Source organism: Sceloporus undulatus, chromosome 2 (genome assembly GCF_019175285.1).
Source record: "Sceloporus undulatus isolate JIND9_A2432 ecotype Alabama chromosome 2, SceUnd_v1.1, whole genome shotgun sequence".
In the NCBI taxonomy this organism is placed as follows: domain Eukaryota; kingdom Metazoa; phylum Chordata; class Lepidosauria; order Squamata; family Phrynosomatidae; genus Sceloporus; species Sceloporus undulatus.
The window spans coordinates 330,234,953-330,252,377 of NC_056523.1; the positions used below are offsets into that span (position 1 = coordinate 330,234,953).

A 17,425-nucleotide genomic window follows, 5' to 3' on the forward strand; every position below is an offset into this window, starting at 1 on the left:
GTCCCTTGACTCCAGGTTTGTGCATAGCTTGGTTTTTTTGGGGCTATGTTGCCATGTTCTAGAAGGGTTTCCTCCTGACGTTTCGCCAGCATCTGTGGCTAGCATCTTCAGAGAATGCTTGCCTGGAAAAAATGGGTGTGTGTGTATGTATGTATGTGTATATATCTATACACAACACACACACACACACATACACTGTGTGAGCCTGGTTTCTTTGCAGGCCGGTTAAATTCATGCTGCTGTCAATCAGCATGAAAAAGCAGAAGGGACTGAGAAGAAAAGATGCAAAACTGCTAGCTCAAAATCCATTCACTCCAAAAGGAAGAAAAAGCAAGGAGGCAGTGCAGACAGCACAGAGAAATGAGTACATTAAGATGGAACTTGTATACTGACTGAATGAGACTCTTGTCCTCTAGCACTATGGAAGTTAGTAAAAGGAGTATTCACAAGATTGGCTGCTCAGTGCTATTTGCCTTTGTTCTGCATATAAGCCTCAGGCAAAAATGAAAAGATAATCAGTTTCTAGCAGGAAAGAGAGAGGGTGAAGTGCAAGGAGGGAAATTTAATATTTAGAACAAGCTTGTCTTTTAGTGTAAATCAGGGACAACCCTCAAATAATTAAATAATAATTTTAAGTAGTCAAACAAGAGACAAGTGACATTTATTGCCATTCAAACATAAGTTCAGTTATAACTCACATCACTCTGTTGGCATGTTTTGGAATATTTCCCTACCAAACCTGTGATTTGGTTCCATAATGGCTCCTTTACTGATATATCCTAGAAGACCACATCCCTAAATGGTGACTTCTGCTCTTTTACTACAACTGCTTCTGCCCACATGACCTACATTAAATGTTTTTGAGCAATGTGGTGGTACAAATTACAGCTCTACAGCTAAACCTGATCATGACACCACTACAGCAATCAATTCATGCATTCCCCTTACTGCCCAGCTGGGAACAACAGCTGAAGCTGGTGCCCTCTTCCATTGTTCTCAGCACGGATCCAGTGGGCAGCAGGGAGAAGAGGCTAACCAGCTGGGGACCAGGGAACAGACCCATAAGCTGCACATAGTTGATAATTGGCCCATATGTGTCCTAGATACTGCTTGTTGTATAACTCTTAGGTGGCAGAGAAAAGTACACATTTTATTATCATCACAGGATGAAGCACACTTTCTAGGAGCATACAGACACAGATGTCATCACTGTCTGTACAGTGTAACCACAATACCTGAGTATTGTGGGGTTACTATTTTGGGAGGAAAAGTGTTAAGAAGCTGCAGTTCATAAAGAATTCCACAAGTTGTTAGTTCTGTGGAACTGGATAGAAGGGATACATGATGGTTATGTTACAGAAACAGTACTGGCTCCCTTTTAGCTTCTCAGAACATTTGATCCTTTCACATGACAAGTTTTAATAGCAAACTAAAAGGACAGAAAAAAACTGCAACCTGCAAAATATACTGGGTCAGGTCCACAGCCTCCTTTTTCTCATGGAGCAGGAGAGTGTCTTTGTCTTCCACTGTGATGATGTTCACTTCTCCACGCCGTTCTTCTCTCAAGCCAAGGGGACGCTTTCGAACACAGACACGGATCTTGTCTGTCTCAGTCCATGGAGTCTCTTTCTCAGAAGAAATAGGCCTACAGAACAAGGGATATCAAAGGGCAGTTACAAAATTATCTATCACCACACAAATAAAAGCAGACAAAAAACATATATGCACAATGTATGCTCAAAGCAAATTTTGGGATCTCTGGTTTCAGATTTTTTTTTAAAAAACGACTTGATAAATTTGACCCATCTACTAGACAAAATTACATCACTGGCCATCTTTGCATATAAAGGATTTCAAGTAAACACTTGTTACCTGATACAAGAATGTGGTACTCCATAATTATAACCTGAAACATGAGATACTCTTTGGACAAAAGGGGTCTCAATGTCCCCTAAGAGAGGGGCAATATCATTCGATGAGCTGCTAACTGGAATGCCCACTTTGTATTCTGTCCATGTTGAAGAGGCATTCAAAGACTCTTTCCTGGGTCTTTTGTATTCAGAATGATGATTTAACACAGCAGCTAAATCATCTTTCTCTTCACTTCCAGGGCAACTAGATAACACACACAGTCTGGGTTCAAGATCTTTCCTTCCATCTCTTTCTTCTGAGAGAGAATCAAAGTGGAGTTGTCTCCGAGGGCCAGATCTGGTCACTTGAGATTGAAGGTGGATAGCACCAGCCTGAAAACCTTGTTGCTTTCTCCCTGCTGTTGCTTCTTCCGCCTGCAACATTCTGATGATTCGAATAAGCTGGAAGAGACGCTTACGGTCTTTCATGTTGTGTACCCCCAGTTTGGCATAATCTTTCATAGAGACCTTGGCAAGTTCGTCAATCTTCTGAAAACCAAGGGCAGTAAAATGGGGGTAATATTTTTCAAGTTCTGCCTCACAGAGGCATTCGTAGAGACATGAAGCCATCTTCGATTCAAAGTCTAAATTAAATAAGTAAGACAAAAGGGGGGAAAACTTCAATAAAATGTGATTCCCCCTCAACAATAAATACAATCCATCAAGCACTGCAGCCACTAAACTTCTATTTAATCATGATAACAGGCTGACTGGATATCACAAAACTATCATTTCATTACACTAGCAGGCTGACTGCTTTAGGGTATTCTAGCAGCAGCACTTCAAAGACCAAGCCCTATACAGGATAATTCCTGCTATGCAATTCCCACCCTTCCGGCCCAAAGCTATTCCTATAAAGAGCTCGAAGTATTCCTGAACTCTAGGCTGATATTCCAAGTTGTTTGACTTCTTCAGTATTATCCTATACAAACAATTTATTAAAAGCTGAAAGAACAAACCACAACATAGCTCATATTGTAATTCTATACAGTGGGAATAAATCCATCTGAGCAAAGTGGATCTTACTATGAAGTAAGCTCAAATATGGTTGCTCTTGTACAGAGAAAGTGAATAAAAGAGACAGGTTCAAACCTGCACTCAACCATGAAGCTCAGTGGGTGACTTCAGGCCAGTTACTCCTTCTCACCAAGTTGTTTTGAGGATATGATGGGCAGGGGGAGAACAAGGTACACTACCTTGATCTTCCTGAAAGGGAAGGTATGGATAAAAATGAAATTAATAATATGGATATATTGTTCCTATCTTATCTATAACAGCGAGATAAAGAATGAGAGCTTTCCAAGACTGTTCAGTGAACAAATGGTGGAGGAGACTTGAAGCTAAAGTCTTCTGGCTTGCATATAACCTCCCTATGACTTCACAGGTTACAATACTCTCTCTCTCTACTACAACAACATATACACATCAGTTACTAACTTAAGAAAACATTCTATGCATCCAATACAGTAGTTCCTAATCAACGAAAGTGTTCATCATAGCAGTCTGTCAGTGTTTTAATGTGCCACAAGATGTTGTGTTTATTTCATTTTCTTTTCCACAACAGGCTGGCATGGCAACTCTTCTGGTAATTGCATCACACTGGTTACTTCTGAAAATTTAGCACACTAAGAATTGATGGCTCTGTTTCTGTTTGTTTGGACTCATCTTTCTATTCTGCTGATAGCGGCTTTTTTATTGATGGGTTTTAATGGTTTTGCAAATCTTAAAATTAATTAATTAATTAAAGCTTTAGCTCTACTAATTTAGACAGCAGTACTGTTTTAACCTTGCTATTGAAAGGGTTAAGTAATCAGTCTACCAGGCAGCTTGATAGCTCACTGGCTTTTCTGGGGTAATATTAATAGATTTAACTTGGGGATTTTTACCCTGCCTTGCATCACTACTATTTCCACAACAGCTTCTGCTACTTTGCTGGTGTAAAAAAAATACTGAGATTGGAGAAAGAGAACCATGTGGATGCCAGCTGTCTGTGTTCACATTGGTGTACATCCCATCATTTGCCAATACTAAAAAGAAATACCTCTTCAAAATCATGCCAATAGATCACCTATGGTTGGAAAGAATGGGTTCTACAACCCAAATCATCAGTTAAAGTTATATTCTTAAGAAAGGAGAACAGGGATCCCTTCATTGATTTCATTCAATAGAAGAAAGTGTTTTTCATTTATCCAACCAGGAAGACCATGTAATTTCATTATTTCAGTTGCCATTCTTGAACTTTTTTTGTATGTAAAGAGAATCAGTTAATCAAGCAAGACAGACTTAATTCCACACAAAAATTCACAGAACAAAACAGCACAGAGAGCCTTATACTAGAATATAACAATCACTTACTTGCATCTCCCACCTTCTTACACTTGTAAAGTCTTTGTGACTAATGGTTCAAGCTGCAGACGCTCACCATACCAGTTACAGAATTCACCATGCCTAAATTTAGACCTCCCTCTTTCAGGCCAGTCATATGTCCCCAAAGCCCCCTGTAGCCACAATCAAAGGCTGTGAAATAGATAGATCACACCACAAAGGCCAAGACAAAAAGGGTCTTGCGTGTATTAATAGATAAGACAAACTGCTGGAACCTCAAGCACATTATTGCTCCTTGCAAATACATCTACTTCAGTGTTTCTTAAGGCATATGACTGGCAGGATTTCCTCTCCTTCCTCCAATGTGCCAAGGACTGGTACTATGTTTATTCCCAATCACTACAACTGTTTTTTCTTTCCTGGAAACTTACCACAGACTGGCAGCCTGTACCTCACAACTGGCACTAATTTGTGGGCCACCACTCTGAGTACCACTAGTGTATTTCAAACTACTAGTAATATGCATAGGGTGACTGACTACATACAGTTTGCTTCAGGTTTACATTTCCTTTTACTGTGAATCAAAAGAGGAGTGGAAGTGCACCCCAAAGAATGTACAGTGAGCCCACACCATATGCAGGTGCACCACACGCAGGTGCGCCATACGCGGCTTTAACCTTAAACACAAGGCAAACCCTGTTTAAAACAATGGAATGTGTGCGCCCTGCTGCATACAGGAGTGCACGCCCATTGTTTTAAACAGGGCTTGAGCATACACATTTTTCCCTTTATGCCGTGGAGGGTGGTGGTTCCAGAACAGATCCCCCACATATGGGGATGGTCCACCGTATATGCCCTCCCCCAGGTGGCTAAATAAAGGATTATCTTGGGCCTAAAGCAGCTCAGGAGAGTCCCAGCACAAAGCAAAATTGTTCCTCACACTCCATGGGATGTGTTCTGAATAAAAAAGGTGGGGTGTGTGTGTGTGTGAAAAGCATTTGAATCTGTGAGGCATGTATAGCCCCTGCAAGGGGCCCATACAGCCCTAATCCCTGGAAGTTGCCCAACTTTGCTGTACACTTTCTAAAACTTTTTGTAGCATGTATCAGTCATGGATGGTACACATCTAAATACGGAAGTAAAGACTGAGGTTTTTATTCCAATTTATTTCAAGTTGCTGACAATTCCCTTTGAGGTTAAATGCTTCCCACATATTGGGTGCACCATAATTGAAGATCGTGAAAGCAATTTATTGTTAAGTGCTTTCAAGTTGTTTTCCACTTATGGTGACCATCTTAAGGTGACCCTATCACAGTGTTTTCCTGGCAAGATTGGTTCAGAGGGGGCTTGCCATTGCCCTTTAGGCTGGTCCCAGTTCACAAGTACATTTCATCACAGAGGCCTGATTACACAGTCATCCACCATGGGCAAGGTTTACTCACATTCATCAAATTGTTATCCCTTCCCAGCTGTCCTCTACAGAGCTCTCTTGGTTCTCCATCTATCTGTGAGGCATGTTAGGGATAACATGAGTCACAACCATCTTGAGCCCCTATATTGGGAGAAAGCCAGGATAGAAGTAAATAAAATATAAATAAATAAATAGAAACAATAACCAACTCAGGGTCATGCAGTAACTTTCATGCAGAATAGGGATTTGAACCTAGTTTTTCTAAGTCTTCCAAGAAACCTCAGGCAGCATGATCAATGGGCAAGGATTCTGAGAGTTTAAACCCAAAACATTTGGAGTACTAAAGGTTGAAAACCATGGCAACGATACCACAGTGATTCTCAAAATGTCCTCTGGCTCCATGAGTGCCCTATCCTTTGCAACTTTCACAAATATAAAAACTAACTTTTCAGAACTGAACAACTTCTTTAGCAGCCAAAAACACAATGCATTTCTGGGCTGAATCAACAGAAGCATAGTGCCCAGACTGAGGGAAGCAGTAGTGCCATTCTATTTTGCTTTGGTCAGAATGAACCTCAAATACTGTGTGTAGTTCTTGGCACCACAGTTCATGAAAGATATCAACAAACTGTAATGTGTCCATAGAAGGGTGACCAAAATCATCAAATGTCTGGAAACCAAGCCTTGTGAAGAATGATCGAGGGAGTTGGATATGTTTAACTTACTAGAGAGAAGACTGAGAAATGACATGATAGCTATTGTAAGTATTTGAAGGGCTGTCATACATAAGATGGAGCCAGCTTGTTTTCTGCAGCTCTAGAACATCAACCACTGGATTCAAATAGTAAGAAAAGAGATTCCACTTAAAAGTTAGGAAGACCCTTATTGTGAGAGCTGTTGATCAGTGAAATGGACTGCCTTGGAGGGTGGTGACTGATCTTTGCAGGTCTTTAAACAGAGATGGCATTGTTCAAGATTGCTATAGACGTGTATTCCTACAAGGCAGGGGCTGGACTAGGTGGCCATTGTGGTCCCTTCCAGCTCTAAAATTCTATGAATTTTCCTTCTGAAATACATCAAGCAAACAAGACCAGGGTTTCCCCCTCCAGGAACCATATTCCTGTCTCTCTTGCCACCTGCTGGTACAAGCAGGAGGCACTAACAATTCACTCTTACTTAGTAAGACCACATAATTTGATTCTATATCCATGAGGCAATGATCTCTACAGATATACAAAAAGGAGCCAACATGGGGTAGTGGTTTGAGCACTGGACCATGACTCTGGAGACCAGGGTTAAAATCCCAGCTCAGCCATGGAAATCTACTGGGTGATCTTAGGAAAGTCACACTCTCTCAGCCTCAGAAGAAAGCAAGGCTCTCTGAACCAACCTTGCCAAGAAAACTCTGTGACAACCTGACTTAAAAACACACAACAACAACCACCACCATCACTACCAAAAAAGAGAATCAAGGTCCAAATCCACATTAATTCCACACCGTACACTAAAAAGCATCGGTGCCTCCAGAAAGCTAGCCCTTCAGCAAACCAACATCCCCATGAAATGGGGTCATAAGAAATTATGGCACAATGGGTGGGAATCTGAGGTAAGATGTGGAGAGGAATTTATCACCCAGATTTAAATTTCAGTTCCAACAGGAGCAGCTGTTGCATTTGCTGTGCATGCAATAAGTCACAGCGGTCAAAGGCCACATAGCAGAACAACAAAGTCAAGTAGAATTGCTCACTGATCCTCTGTTTGACCAAACACAGTAAAATAGTTCCAGGCTTGATCTGGAGAACTTGGTTCAAGTAGCAACTTAGCAACACAATCCTATATGTGTTTAATCATAAATTATTCCAGTGAGGACAGAAGAAGAAACTGTCTTATCAGCAACTATGTTTAGGATACCGGCCAAAAGAAGAAGCTAGCAGAATGACCACAGAGGAAGCAATCCTATACACATCTGATGGGGGTTAAGCCTCATTTGATTTATCTGTCGTGAATCTCCCACCTTTTAGCCTCAACAAATGACCCCACTGGGTTCAAATACTATGTTTTCTCAGTCTATTTCCTCCACACCAGGCATATAATTATGCCTATGTGCTTTAGTCTACACACTTCTATACAGGACATGAAGGGCTGGAGAAGAGCATGCTTCCAAGTCAAAAATTTATAGCCCATCTTCTAATGCACTCATGAGCATCTCTTGCTGCCCTCTGAAAGACACCAGCTTCATGTACAATCTACCTTTCTTGCAACCTACTACACCATTTACAACAAGTGAAGGGGTGTACATGCTGGTTGAAATCATAGCAACTCAAGTTTTTCAGTTATATGTTTAATTCTGCACACACTAATTTGGACATTTTAATTTTTTTCATTCAGCAAAAGTAAGTGTATATCAAACTGTGAAGGGAAGTGTGAAACACTGATTTAATAAAAGGAGAAACATTTATTGCTGTTCATTCTCAGACTGGCTGCAGCTATGAATTTGCAAACATTTGCCTTTACCACCTCAAACAAGGCCAAAAAAAGGTAGTAAATAAATGTATCAATTTTCCAACCACTTTTATCCATTTTCTTTATAAATCCTTGTCCATTTTCTGATCACTCTTTCACTATAATTTTAGCGGATGATCTCACTGGAAAAACCTCTGCATCACAACTGATACAAGGACAACTGCTTTAAGACAACAGCTGTTGTGGGGTGTGAAAACATCTCATTTTCATGGTGCGTGAATAAAATAAGCCCAAGTTGTACGGGGTGGATGATTATTTAAAAGTTGTGTTTGATTCTTTCCGGTAAGCAATGCCTCCAGAAATGCAAGGATGTTTCTATATAAAGAGAAACTTGTTGTTATATACTTAAGTACTAGTCATTCCCCTGTGCTTTGGTTGCTGTGTTAGTAGTTTCTGTTACATGGCAACCAGCTTCTTCCTTTCAAGTTATAGAAGGAGGGCTGCCTAAAATTCAATAAGAGCTTCTTGTTCCAACTTGAGGGAGGCTGGGGTTGCTGCGGAGGGACATTCCAGAGCCTGAAGAGGGCTTTTGAGCTTTGCTACTGAAAATTATGCCACTGGCAGGTCTAGCAAGTTAGCAACAAAGAAAGTACAAGGAACATCTTCCATTTCTTTAAGTGCACTGACTTTTACTGACTTTACCCACAGCAGAAGGCAGGATGGAGCACCAAGACTGCATGGCAAAATATACTATTCACTAGCAAGACCCCCTCCCTGAAGGAGTCTGGCAGAAAACGCACAGAGCCATAGAGGTAATTCAGCACGAGTCGGGCTTGTCTAAAGCTAGAACTGAAAACACAGTGCTGCTTGAGATCTTTGGCATGGCTCTTTCTCACTATCTAGCAAAGTGTAAGGCAGGCAGGAATGCTTCAGCAGAAAGAATTAGTCCCTTTGGAAGGTTGAGACCCCATCCCCGAAATGGATCTGCTGAGAGGCTGACTAGCTGAACTTTGCTCAAGATATCCAAAGGGCATTTGGCTGTGCCTCCCAAGTAAATCAAGCCAAAGGTGAAGGGCATCAGAGCCTAATTTGAATCCCAAAGAGAGTAAGACACTGGATGAAAATGATGAAGAAACAGGATGCTGAATCCATTCACTGCAGCCTCCCTTCTTATTTCGGGGAAAGAACTCAAGTAAAGATCAGGCATCCACTCAAAAATGTAGTAGGTTGGGAGATCACTCTGGTTGTCCCATACTCTCATGACCCAAACACAGAACCCATTAGATCTTTGGCCTTTTGTTGCAGGACATGAAGCACAAGACAGTAAGCTAGAGGCTGCTACAAGAACATTTTAAGATTTCAGTCAGTTTTTGTCATCTGAGTTCAGCTGAGAGTGTGCAAGATATTACTTCAGCTCTCATCATTTCCAATTGAATGAAAACTGCACACTCAAACAAAGCCTATTTTCCTTGCAGTAATATCTCATTTGGGATAAAATAGCAACTTCAAAATGAAAAATGGGTTTGGTTTGCTTGCAGCTACTCAAAAATGCCCAACTTTTCTTGTGCTAAAATGCGTTCAGTAGAGAGGGAGAGATTTTATAAGTGAAATAAGACGGGTGGAGAAAAGGTGGAGCCCACACCTATTTTTGCATGTTATTTACTGGTATTACAATTTTATCTTCCCTTTAAGGAGCTTGGAAAGGCACACATATTTCTCTTCCCATCCATGTTAGCTTCCCAAAAATCTTGAGAAGGGCAAGCTAAGCTAAGATACCTCAATGAAAGCCACCCAATATACTGTACTTAGAACCATAGGTTCTTATGAGGCAGACGGGACCAGAAGGGTCACTGAGTTCAACCCCTGGTTCCTGGTGGGTTGGGGATCTTCATGGGTCACTGTAGTAACTTCATTGGCCATCAGCTCTGACTATAGGAGGGAGAAGAAAGGCCCACTAAGAGTGTAGGGGAAAAGCACAGCGCTTCTCCCAAAGTCATCATCTAATCCCCAAAGTGATCTCTGCTTAGACAAGTCCATCTTAATAATGTAATAGGGAAAGAAGGTATAAGAAAGCCAGCACTTAGATATGAGCCAAGAATTATGAACCTGCCAATCCAGTTACCCACTTTAAAAAGGTTAAAAGTCTGTGTGCTTTGCAGTAGCAAATCTCTCCTTAAAATGTGGGGTGACAACCCTCACTTTATAATGTAACGACCGCAGTCCAGCTCTTGGACCTAAAGAAACGCATGAAGACTAGTTTTAATGACTTGGGTTTGAAAAACTCAAATTCTAGTCCTATTTACCCCACGAAACACACCGGGAAACAGTGGCATAATTTACTCGTCAGCCTGGCTTCCATGTGGGTCTGGCTATTTGGATGGGCTTTCTCTTCCCTTGGGAAGCCCCAGGATGGAAAGACGGCTGCTGCTTCCTGGAGAGGAAGGAGGGGGGATCCATATCTGGAACGGGGGGCCGTTCTTGGCTTCCAGCGAAAGGAAAAGGAAGGATACCCCTCCTTTCTTCTCCCCACGGAGCTGAGACCAACTGCCTCCTTTCTCCCTTGTCTCCCCATCACCGCCGCCAGAAGCAGCAGCAGCAGCAGGGCCTGTGAGCTGCTGCTGTGGGAACACTAAGAACGGAGGAGGAGCGTGTCTCCTCTACCTGCTTGATGCCCAACGAGGAGGTCTCTTACAGCAGCAGCAGCAGCAGCGGGGCCGGATCTCCTTCCCTGGAACTGGTGGAAGCCCCAGGCAGCCCAGCAGAGGAGGAGGAGGAGGAGGAGGGTCAGAGGGGTCCCTGGAAGATCAATGCTGTTATGATAGAAGACACATTCTATGATACCAACTGGGTCCCCGAAGGGAGGGGCACTGGGATCCTCTTCAGCTCAGAAGGCGGAGGGCTCTGAGGGCTCCATGGGCCGGAGCTGCAAAAGTGTTATGAAACCGCGTTACATCCGCAGTGCAGCTGCCCCTCGCAGTCCTCCATAGACTGCCATGGCCGCCTTGGGTCTTGCTGCTTCTTCTTCCATCCCAGGCTCCTTACCTCAGGCGCCGAGGCTCTTTCCACGAGAAGCGGAGAGTGAAGGCGCCAAGAGGCTCCGGCCGCCATCTCCCCGTCGCCATGGCAACAGGGCAAAGGTCAAGACTCCTTGGGAAACATTGGACATTAAATATATATATATATATATATATTAAAACAACAAAACGAAAGACGCCTCTCTCTCTCTCTCTCTTTCTTTCTCTCTCTCTCTTTCTTTCTTTCTCTGCTTCTCCTTCGTCCTTTTAACTCAGTTTCCCGCTTTCTTTCTCTCTCTCTCTAAACTTTACTGGCGCCTGCTAGACCACGTTTCCATGGCGACGCCGCCAAGCGCCCGTTCAAACCCTCGCGCGCCCAGCGTCGCGCTGGTGACGTCACAGCAGCCGCCCAATCGGACGTTCTATCGGAGGACTTCTCTCTTGACCAATCAGGAGAGGCGGGAAGGAGGCTCCCGAAAGGCGGCAGCGCAGTCTTGCTTTTCCCTCCCGTGTGGGAAAAAAACTCGCCTTTCTTTCCTATTGGTCTACCACCTTGCCACTCTTGGCTCGGCATCCAATCCTGTTTCGAGTTTACTCCCTCCCTTGATCGGCCCCGCCTTTCCGTCCTCGTTGATTGGATGCTGTCGTGTCCCAGGCGGGCGCTGTTGCTAGCGGCGACTGCGTCCCGCCTCTTCCACCTGCTTTGTCTAATTCTGATTGGGCGAACCGACCGCCGTTGCTCGGTGACGCTTGGATTGACAGGCCAGGGGACCAATCAAAACGTTCCACTGAAACCTGGCTCTGTTAAAGGCCTTTTACTTCAGTCTTGGAGCTGAAGAAGAATCAGGTTGGTTAAAACTTAGGCTGCGTCCGCACTGCGAAAACAGCCCGGTTTGACACCGCTTTAACTACCATGGCTCCATCCAATGGAACCTTGGGATTTGTAGTTCGTTGTGGCACCAGAGCTTTGTCTGGCAGAGAAGGCTGGATGCCTCACAGAACTACAATTCCCAGAACTCTCTCGCAATTGAGCCAGGGCAGTTAAAGCGGTATCAAAGCGGATTATTTCCGCAGTGCGGATGCAACCCAAAAGAACTTTTACAGAGGTTAAGGTTTTTAAGGGCTTAATAAATGAATAAAATAACAAATTAATAAAACAATAATAATAACAATAACAGCAGTATTTGTATATTTGTTTATGTAATTGTTTATGCATTTTTGTAAACCGCTTTGATCTGTTGGAAAAGCGGTGTATAAATAACATTTATTATTATTATTATTATTATTATTATTAACAATAAATTGGGTGAAACTGGCGGCAGATGCAGATAATACAAGCCCAGTCCTCTGCATGATGGCTCTGCAGGCTATAGTCACAAAATGGGTGGTTGTGGTTGTTGTTGTTGTTGTTGTTTTGCAGAAGTGTCATTAGACTTAAATGGCAGGCCCTTTGCGCCGCCTTTTAATTGCCTGCTGCTAGCGCAGGACGCCTTCCTGAGTCCTGCTCCGTGGATCAGCTCTCTGCCTCTGGGCCTGAACCCTCTCCCCATCCCTCCCCTTTCATTGGACTGGGCTTCAGAGGTCTGGGTTGCTAACATACAGTCATAGAATCGTAGAGTTGGAAGAGACCCCAAAAAGGGCCCTGATCCAGTCCAGCCCCATTCTGCCATGCAGGAACTCTCCATCAAAGCATCCTCATTGACAGAGGGCCATCCAGCCTCTGCTTAAAGACCTCCAAAGAAGGCGACTCTACCACACTCCAAGGAAGGTGTGTGTTCCACTGTCGCACAGCCCTTACTGTCAGGAAGTTCTTTCTGATGTTGAGCTGGAATCTCTCTTCCTGGAGCTTGCATCCATTGCTCTGGGTCCTAGTCTCTGGAGCAGCAGAAAACAAGCTTGCTCCCTCCTCAATATGGCATCCCTTCAAATACTTAAACAGGGCTATCATATCAGCTCTTAACCTTCTCTTCCTCTCATGATTTCTCCCCAGCAAGCCAACCATGACCTTAAGAGCATGCGGTCTGATTATCTTCAGGAAGCTGCGGGAGATCTCCTCTGCCTCTGCTGTTGAGAACAACGTTGAATACCTCCTCTTGCAGACCTCCTATGGGACCCACCACTGGACCCCTCCAAAAGGTACAGCGTTATTCCTCTTATCTTTGGATTTAGGGAGATGCTGGGGATGTTTAGCCTGGAGAAGAGAAGGCTAAGAGGTGATTTGAGAGCCCTGTTTAAATATTTGAAGGGATGTCATATTGAGAAGGGAGCAAGCTTGTTTACTGCTGCTCCAGAGACTAAGGGCCTGAACAGACAGGCCAAAATAAAGCTGCCTCGGGTCACTTTGGACTTGGAGGTATGTATGCTGTTTAAATGGCACACGTGTCTTAAGAGGCCAGAAGCTTGTGCCAAAGCTGCGCTCCAGTCCTTAAGACTGGAGCGTGGCTTTGGTGCTACTTCATTTAAACAGCATACCTCCAAAGTGACCCGAAACAGCTTTATTTCTGGCCTGACACAGAGCAATGGTCACGAAAAGAGATTCCACCTCAACATTAGGAGGAACTTTAAGAGATGTTTGACAGTGGAACATGTTCCCTGGGAAAGTGGTGGAATCTCCCTCTTTGCAGATTTCTAAATGGAGGCTGGATGGCCATCGGTCAGGGGTGCTTTGATTGTGTATTCCTGCATGGCAGATTAGGGTTGGACTGGAAGGCCCTTGAGATCTCTTCCAACTCTATGATTTTATGATTTCATTGCCTTTAACTGATTAATGTTAACTGATTAAAACACCAGCATGGTGTGATGGTTTGAATGTTAGACTATGACTCTGGAGACCAGGGTTTGAATCCCTGCTCTGCCATGGAAACCCACTGGATGACCTTGGGCAAGTCACCCTCTCTCACATTATCCTGTGACTATGGGCTCTCTCATTTATAATCTCTCCTCCAGGTAAACAAAGGGTTAAGGATGTATTGGTTTTAAGTACAATTTTTCCAGTAATGCGTTCAAGTCTTTTACTCCAAGTCTTTAAGTGTCAAATCCTTGCAAATACATCCAAGTCAAATCTCAAGTCTGCTGCTCCTAGAAAAAGCTTTAGAAGGCTCCTTCGATGTGCAGCAGAGACAACCACTGCCTGAAGTCTATTTCCTAATGTTTTTGGTGTTCCTCTTTGAGGAATGTGCATTGTACTCTGGGCTTGAGACAGGGTTTGAGGTCTACTCAGCAGCCTGTCCGCATTGCAGGAGCGTTTTAAAACTTCTCCTAGGAGCCCCCATAGCAAGGGGCATGTTTCTTGGAGGGGAACAGCAGATGCATTAGGCAGTGAGCTTAATTGTAAACAATCCTATATTAAAATAATTAAAAATACTAAAATACATTATAACAATAAAATAAAAAATAAATGAAAACGATATTGTTGTGTGCCTTCAAGTTGTTTCAGAATTACAGTGACCTTATGGTGGGCTTTTCTTGGCAAGGTTTGTTCTGAGGGGGTTTGCCACCTGCATGGATCTACAGGAATTGAGCAGAGCAGTGGAGAATTGGGGGGGGGGGGGGGAGGTGTCTCATCCACAGGGTCGCCATGAGTCAGGTGAATTGACGGCAGCGAACAACAAGAGCAACAAAGTTAGAGTTACAGAAAAATTATGCACTGCCTTATTGCTGATATTTTACTAGCAAAGCTAGGACTGCATCTGCACTGCAAAACTAGTGCAGTTTGAGATCCCTTTCACTGTCATGGTTCCATGCTTTGGAATCCTGGGATTTGTAGTTTGTTGTGGCACCAGAGCTCTTCAACAGATATGAGTGAATATCTCACAAAACTACAAATCACAGAATTCCATGCCAGTAAAAGTGGTGTCAAACTGCATTAATTTTGCAGTGTAGACTAGCTTGGGGAGAAGTGTGGAAGCTTTGAGATGCTTACAAATGTTAGGTTATAAAACCTTGGGGTGCCATGAAGTATGGAGAGAAAGAAAGAGACTGACTGACATTGACTTTGGAACTGATGGAGAGGTGGAGTGGTGCTGCCTTCCTCACTGTCCCTAGAGACGCTTGGTAGCAGGCTGGGCACAGAAGTCCAACCTCACATCACCATCCCAGACCCAAAACACTCTCTGTCTTGTGAGCAGAATAGGAAAGTTCAACCAGTTATGTTAGTGGTTATGTTTATTCTAACCTCAGCTGAATATGACTCAGGGCTCAAACAGACAGGCCAAAATAAAGCTGCTTCTGGTCACTTTGGAGGTATGCTGTTTAAATTATGCATGCGTCCTAAGAGGCTGGAAACCATGCCAAAGCCATGCTCCAGTCTTTAGGACTGGATCGCAGCTTTGGTGCAGCTTCTGGCCTCTTAAGATGTGTGTGTCATTTTAACAGCATATCTCCAAAGTGACCCAAAGCAGCTTTATTTCGGCCTGTCTGTTTGGGTCCTTAGTCTGTTTTTGTAACTATGTCTAAGTTACGCTTGGAGGAAGGTGCCTTCATGTACAAGATACCCATGTAGATTGAATGCTTAGAATAAAAACTTTCCTTTAAACATCACCTTTTTCCCACAGTCTCTTCACATGCCTTTGCTCACCTTCCACAGGAGGAGGAAGGAAAGCCTCGTGCAGAGTTCAGCGGTGGGAGAAGCGCAAGTTCAACCCCTCAGTAACTTCCACTAGATTATTGAGTCACGTGGAGTAAAATAGTGCTGGTGGCAGCTAGATAGACCTCGAGGGTCCTCTCTCCTTCTCAGAAGCAGGAGATGGACAGAGAACCCATTATACAGCCCCTTAGCCTCTACAGTTGACCACCCTGATTTCTGTTGTATGAAAACCTTTCAGCTTGGTTGTGTATTATGAATTGGGTCTTATAATGTCTCACACCCCCCCCCCCCGTCTGTCCATATGTCAGGCCACGTTGACCCTGGGGAAGATGACCTGCAGACGGCCCTCCGGGAGACACAAGAGGAGGCTGGGCTGGACCCCTCCCAGTTCACCATCCTCGAAGGGTTTAAGAAGGAACTGAACTACACTGTCAGAGGCAAAGCCAAAACAGTCATCTACTGGCTGGCTGAAATGAAAGAAAGCAACACTGAGATCAAGCTCTCGTCAGAGCACCAGGCTTTTCGTTGGCTGAACCTCAGTGAGGCCTGCAAGCTTTCTGAGTACCAGGACATGCAGAGCGCCTTGAGGGAGGCACATCAATTTCTCTGCTCCAAAGTATGAACGTTTCAAGGGGGATACAGGAACGTTTTTAGAGGAATTGCTGATGTGCTAGTTCCACAAAAATGGGGGGGGGGGAAGACACTACTGTAAAATGCAAGTCTCTTCTAAATATGTCACAATGATCATGTCAGGTTACTTAAAACCTGGGTATTTCTATTTCCAGGGTTTGATTAGATGTATAATATTAAACTGTAAACTCAGAAAACAGATTTCTGCTTCATATTCCATTTCCTAATCTGTTAGATTTAAGTGAGCAGAGTGTGGCACAAAAATTATTTTAAAATGATGTGATTCTTTAGGTATTTCTTCGCTCCTACACTATGCAGAAAGAATCCCCAATGTGTGAAAACACATAAAAATACCTCCCCCTCTGCAAGCAACCCAACATTTGTTTGTCTTTTTGGCTGTCCACAGTTTCCTCAGCACTCTTCTCCCGAACTATCTTAAATGAGCAGTTTTTCCTCTGTTTTTTTGACTGTCCACATCCATACGTGATGATTTGGAATAATATGGCCTGGACAATTCTGACTGTAGTGCTCAGTTGTTTGTATTTACTCTATGATCTTACCCAATTCTTTCATGGCTGTCTTCCCCATTCCTAGTCTTCTTATTTCTTGGCTGCAGTCACCATTCTGATCAATGTTTGATCCTAAGTACGGGAACTCTATTTCAATTTTTTCATTGTCTAGGTTGAATTTGTGTATTCCGTGGTAATTATTTTTGTACTACCTGTTCTACCTCCAAGTACCTCCACTTTCCTGTGTTGCCCCTTTAAAAATAGCGGCAGGGAGGGATGTCACTTCCTGCTACCATTTTATGGGGACGGCAGAGGAAAACACAGCTATTTGGCCTTGCTATGGGGAGGTCTCCCATAGAGGAGGTCTGGGGAGGGAATTGGCCTGTGTCCGATGCAGTTGTCCTCTTCAGGTGCAAACAGCTAGCAAACCAGGATTCAGATCTCATTCACCATTTATGAAAGTTTGTGCTGTATACATTCTAGAAGAACAGGCTCATCAGTACCCATCACAATTCCAAGTTGAAAAGTAAAATGACTATTTTGGATCTCTACTCCCAGAGTCCTCCAGTCAGCATAAC

The 17,425-nt window shown here is 43.5% G+C and overlaps 2 protein-coding genes across 3 annotated transcripts in view; one reads left to right on the forward strand and one right to left on the reverse strand.

The window, feature by feature from the left end:
• KIF24 (kinesin family member 24) overlaps window positions 1–11,571 on the reverse strand; it is a 37,086-nt gene extending 25,515 nt beyond the window's left edge. The window contains exons 1-5 of the mRNA XM_042455322.1: window positions 10,771–11,571; window positions 5,678–5,787; window positions 3,003–3,116; window positions 1,873–2,494; window positions 1,456–1,645 (exon numbers count right to left, since the gene is read on the reverse strand). Of these exons, the coding sequence (XP_042311256.1) occupies window positions 1,456–1,645; window positions 1,873–2,480 (798 nt within the window). The 5' untranslated portion in view covers window positions 2,481–2,494; window positions 3,003–3,116; window positions 5,678–5,787; window positions 10,771–11,571. The remainder of the gene's footprint in view (window positions 1–1,455; window positions 1,646–1,872; window positions 2,495–3,002; window positions 3,117–5,677; window positions 5,788–10,770) is intronic.
• Window positions 11,572–11,843: 272 nt separating this feature from the next.
• On the forward strand, window positions 11,844–16,539 carry NUDT2 (nudix hydrolase 2). 2 transcript variants are annotated; one of them, XM_042455360.1, is made up of 3 exons: window positions 11,844–11,970; window positions 13,114–13,259; window positions 16,017–16,539. In XM_042455360.1, the coding sequence occupies exons 2-3, from the start codon at window positions 13,124–13,126 to the stop codon at window positions 16,328–16,330; spliced, it is 450 nt and encodes a 149-aa protein (XP_042311294.1). In that variant the 5' UTR covers window positions 11,844–11,970; window positions 13,114–13,123; the 3' UTR covers window positions 16,331–16,539. The 2 variants fall into 2 exon arrangements, with proteins under 2 accessions (XP_042311294.1, XP_042311295.1); XM_042455361.1 differs by lacking the exon at window positions 11,844–11,970 and adding an exon at window positions 12,208–12,229.
• Window positions 16,540–17,425: the final 886 nt, after the last annotated feature.

Coding starts and splice junctions, on each gene's coding strand:
- NUDT2 (XM_042455360.1), top strand. CDS start 13,124: ATGACCTTAAGAGCATGCGGTCTGATTATCTTCAGGAAGCTGCGGGAG. Junction 13,260..16,016: donor CCACTGGACCCCTCCAAAAG/GTACAGCGTTAT, acceptor TCCATATGTCAG/GCCACGTTGACCCTGGGGAA.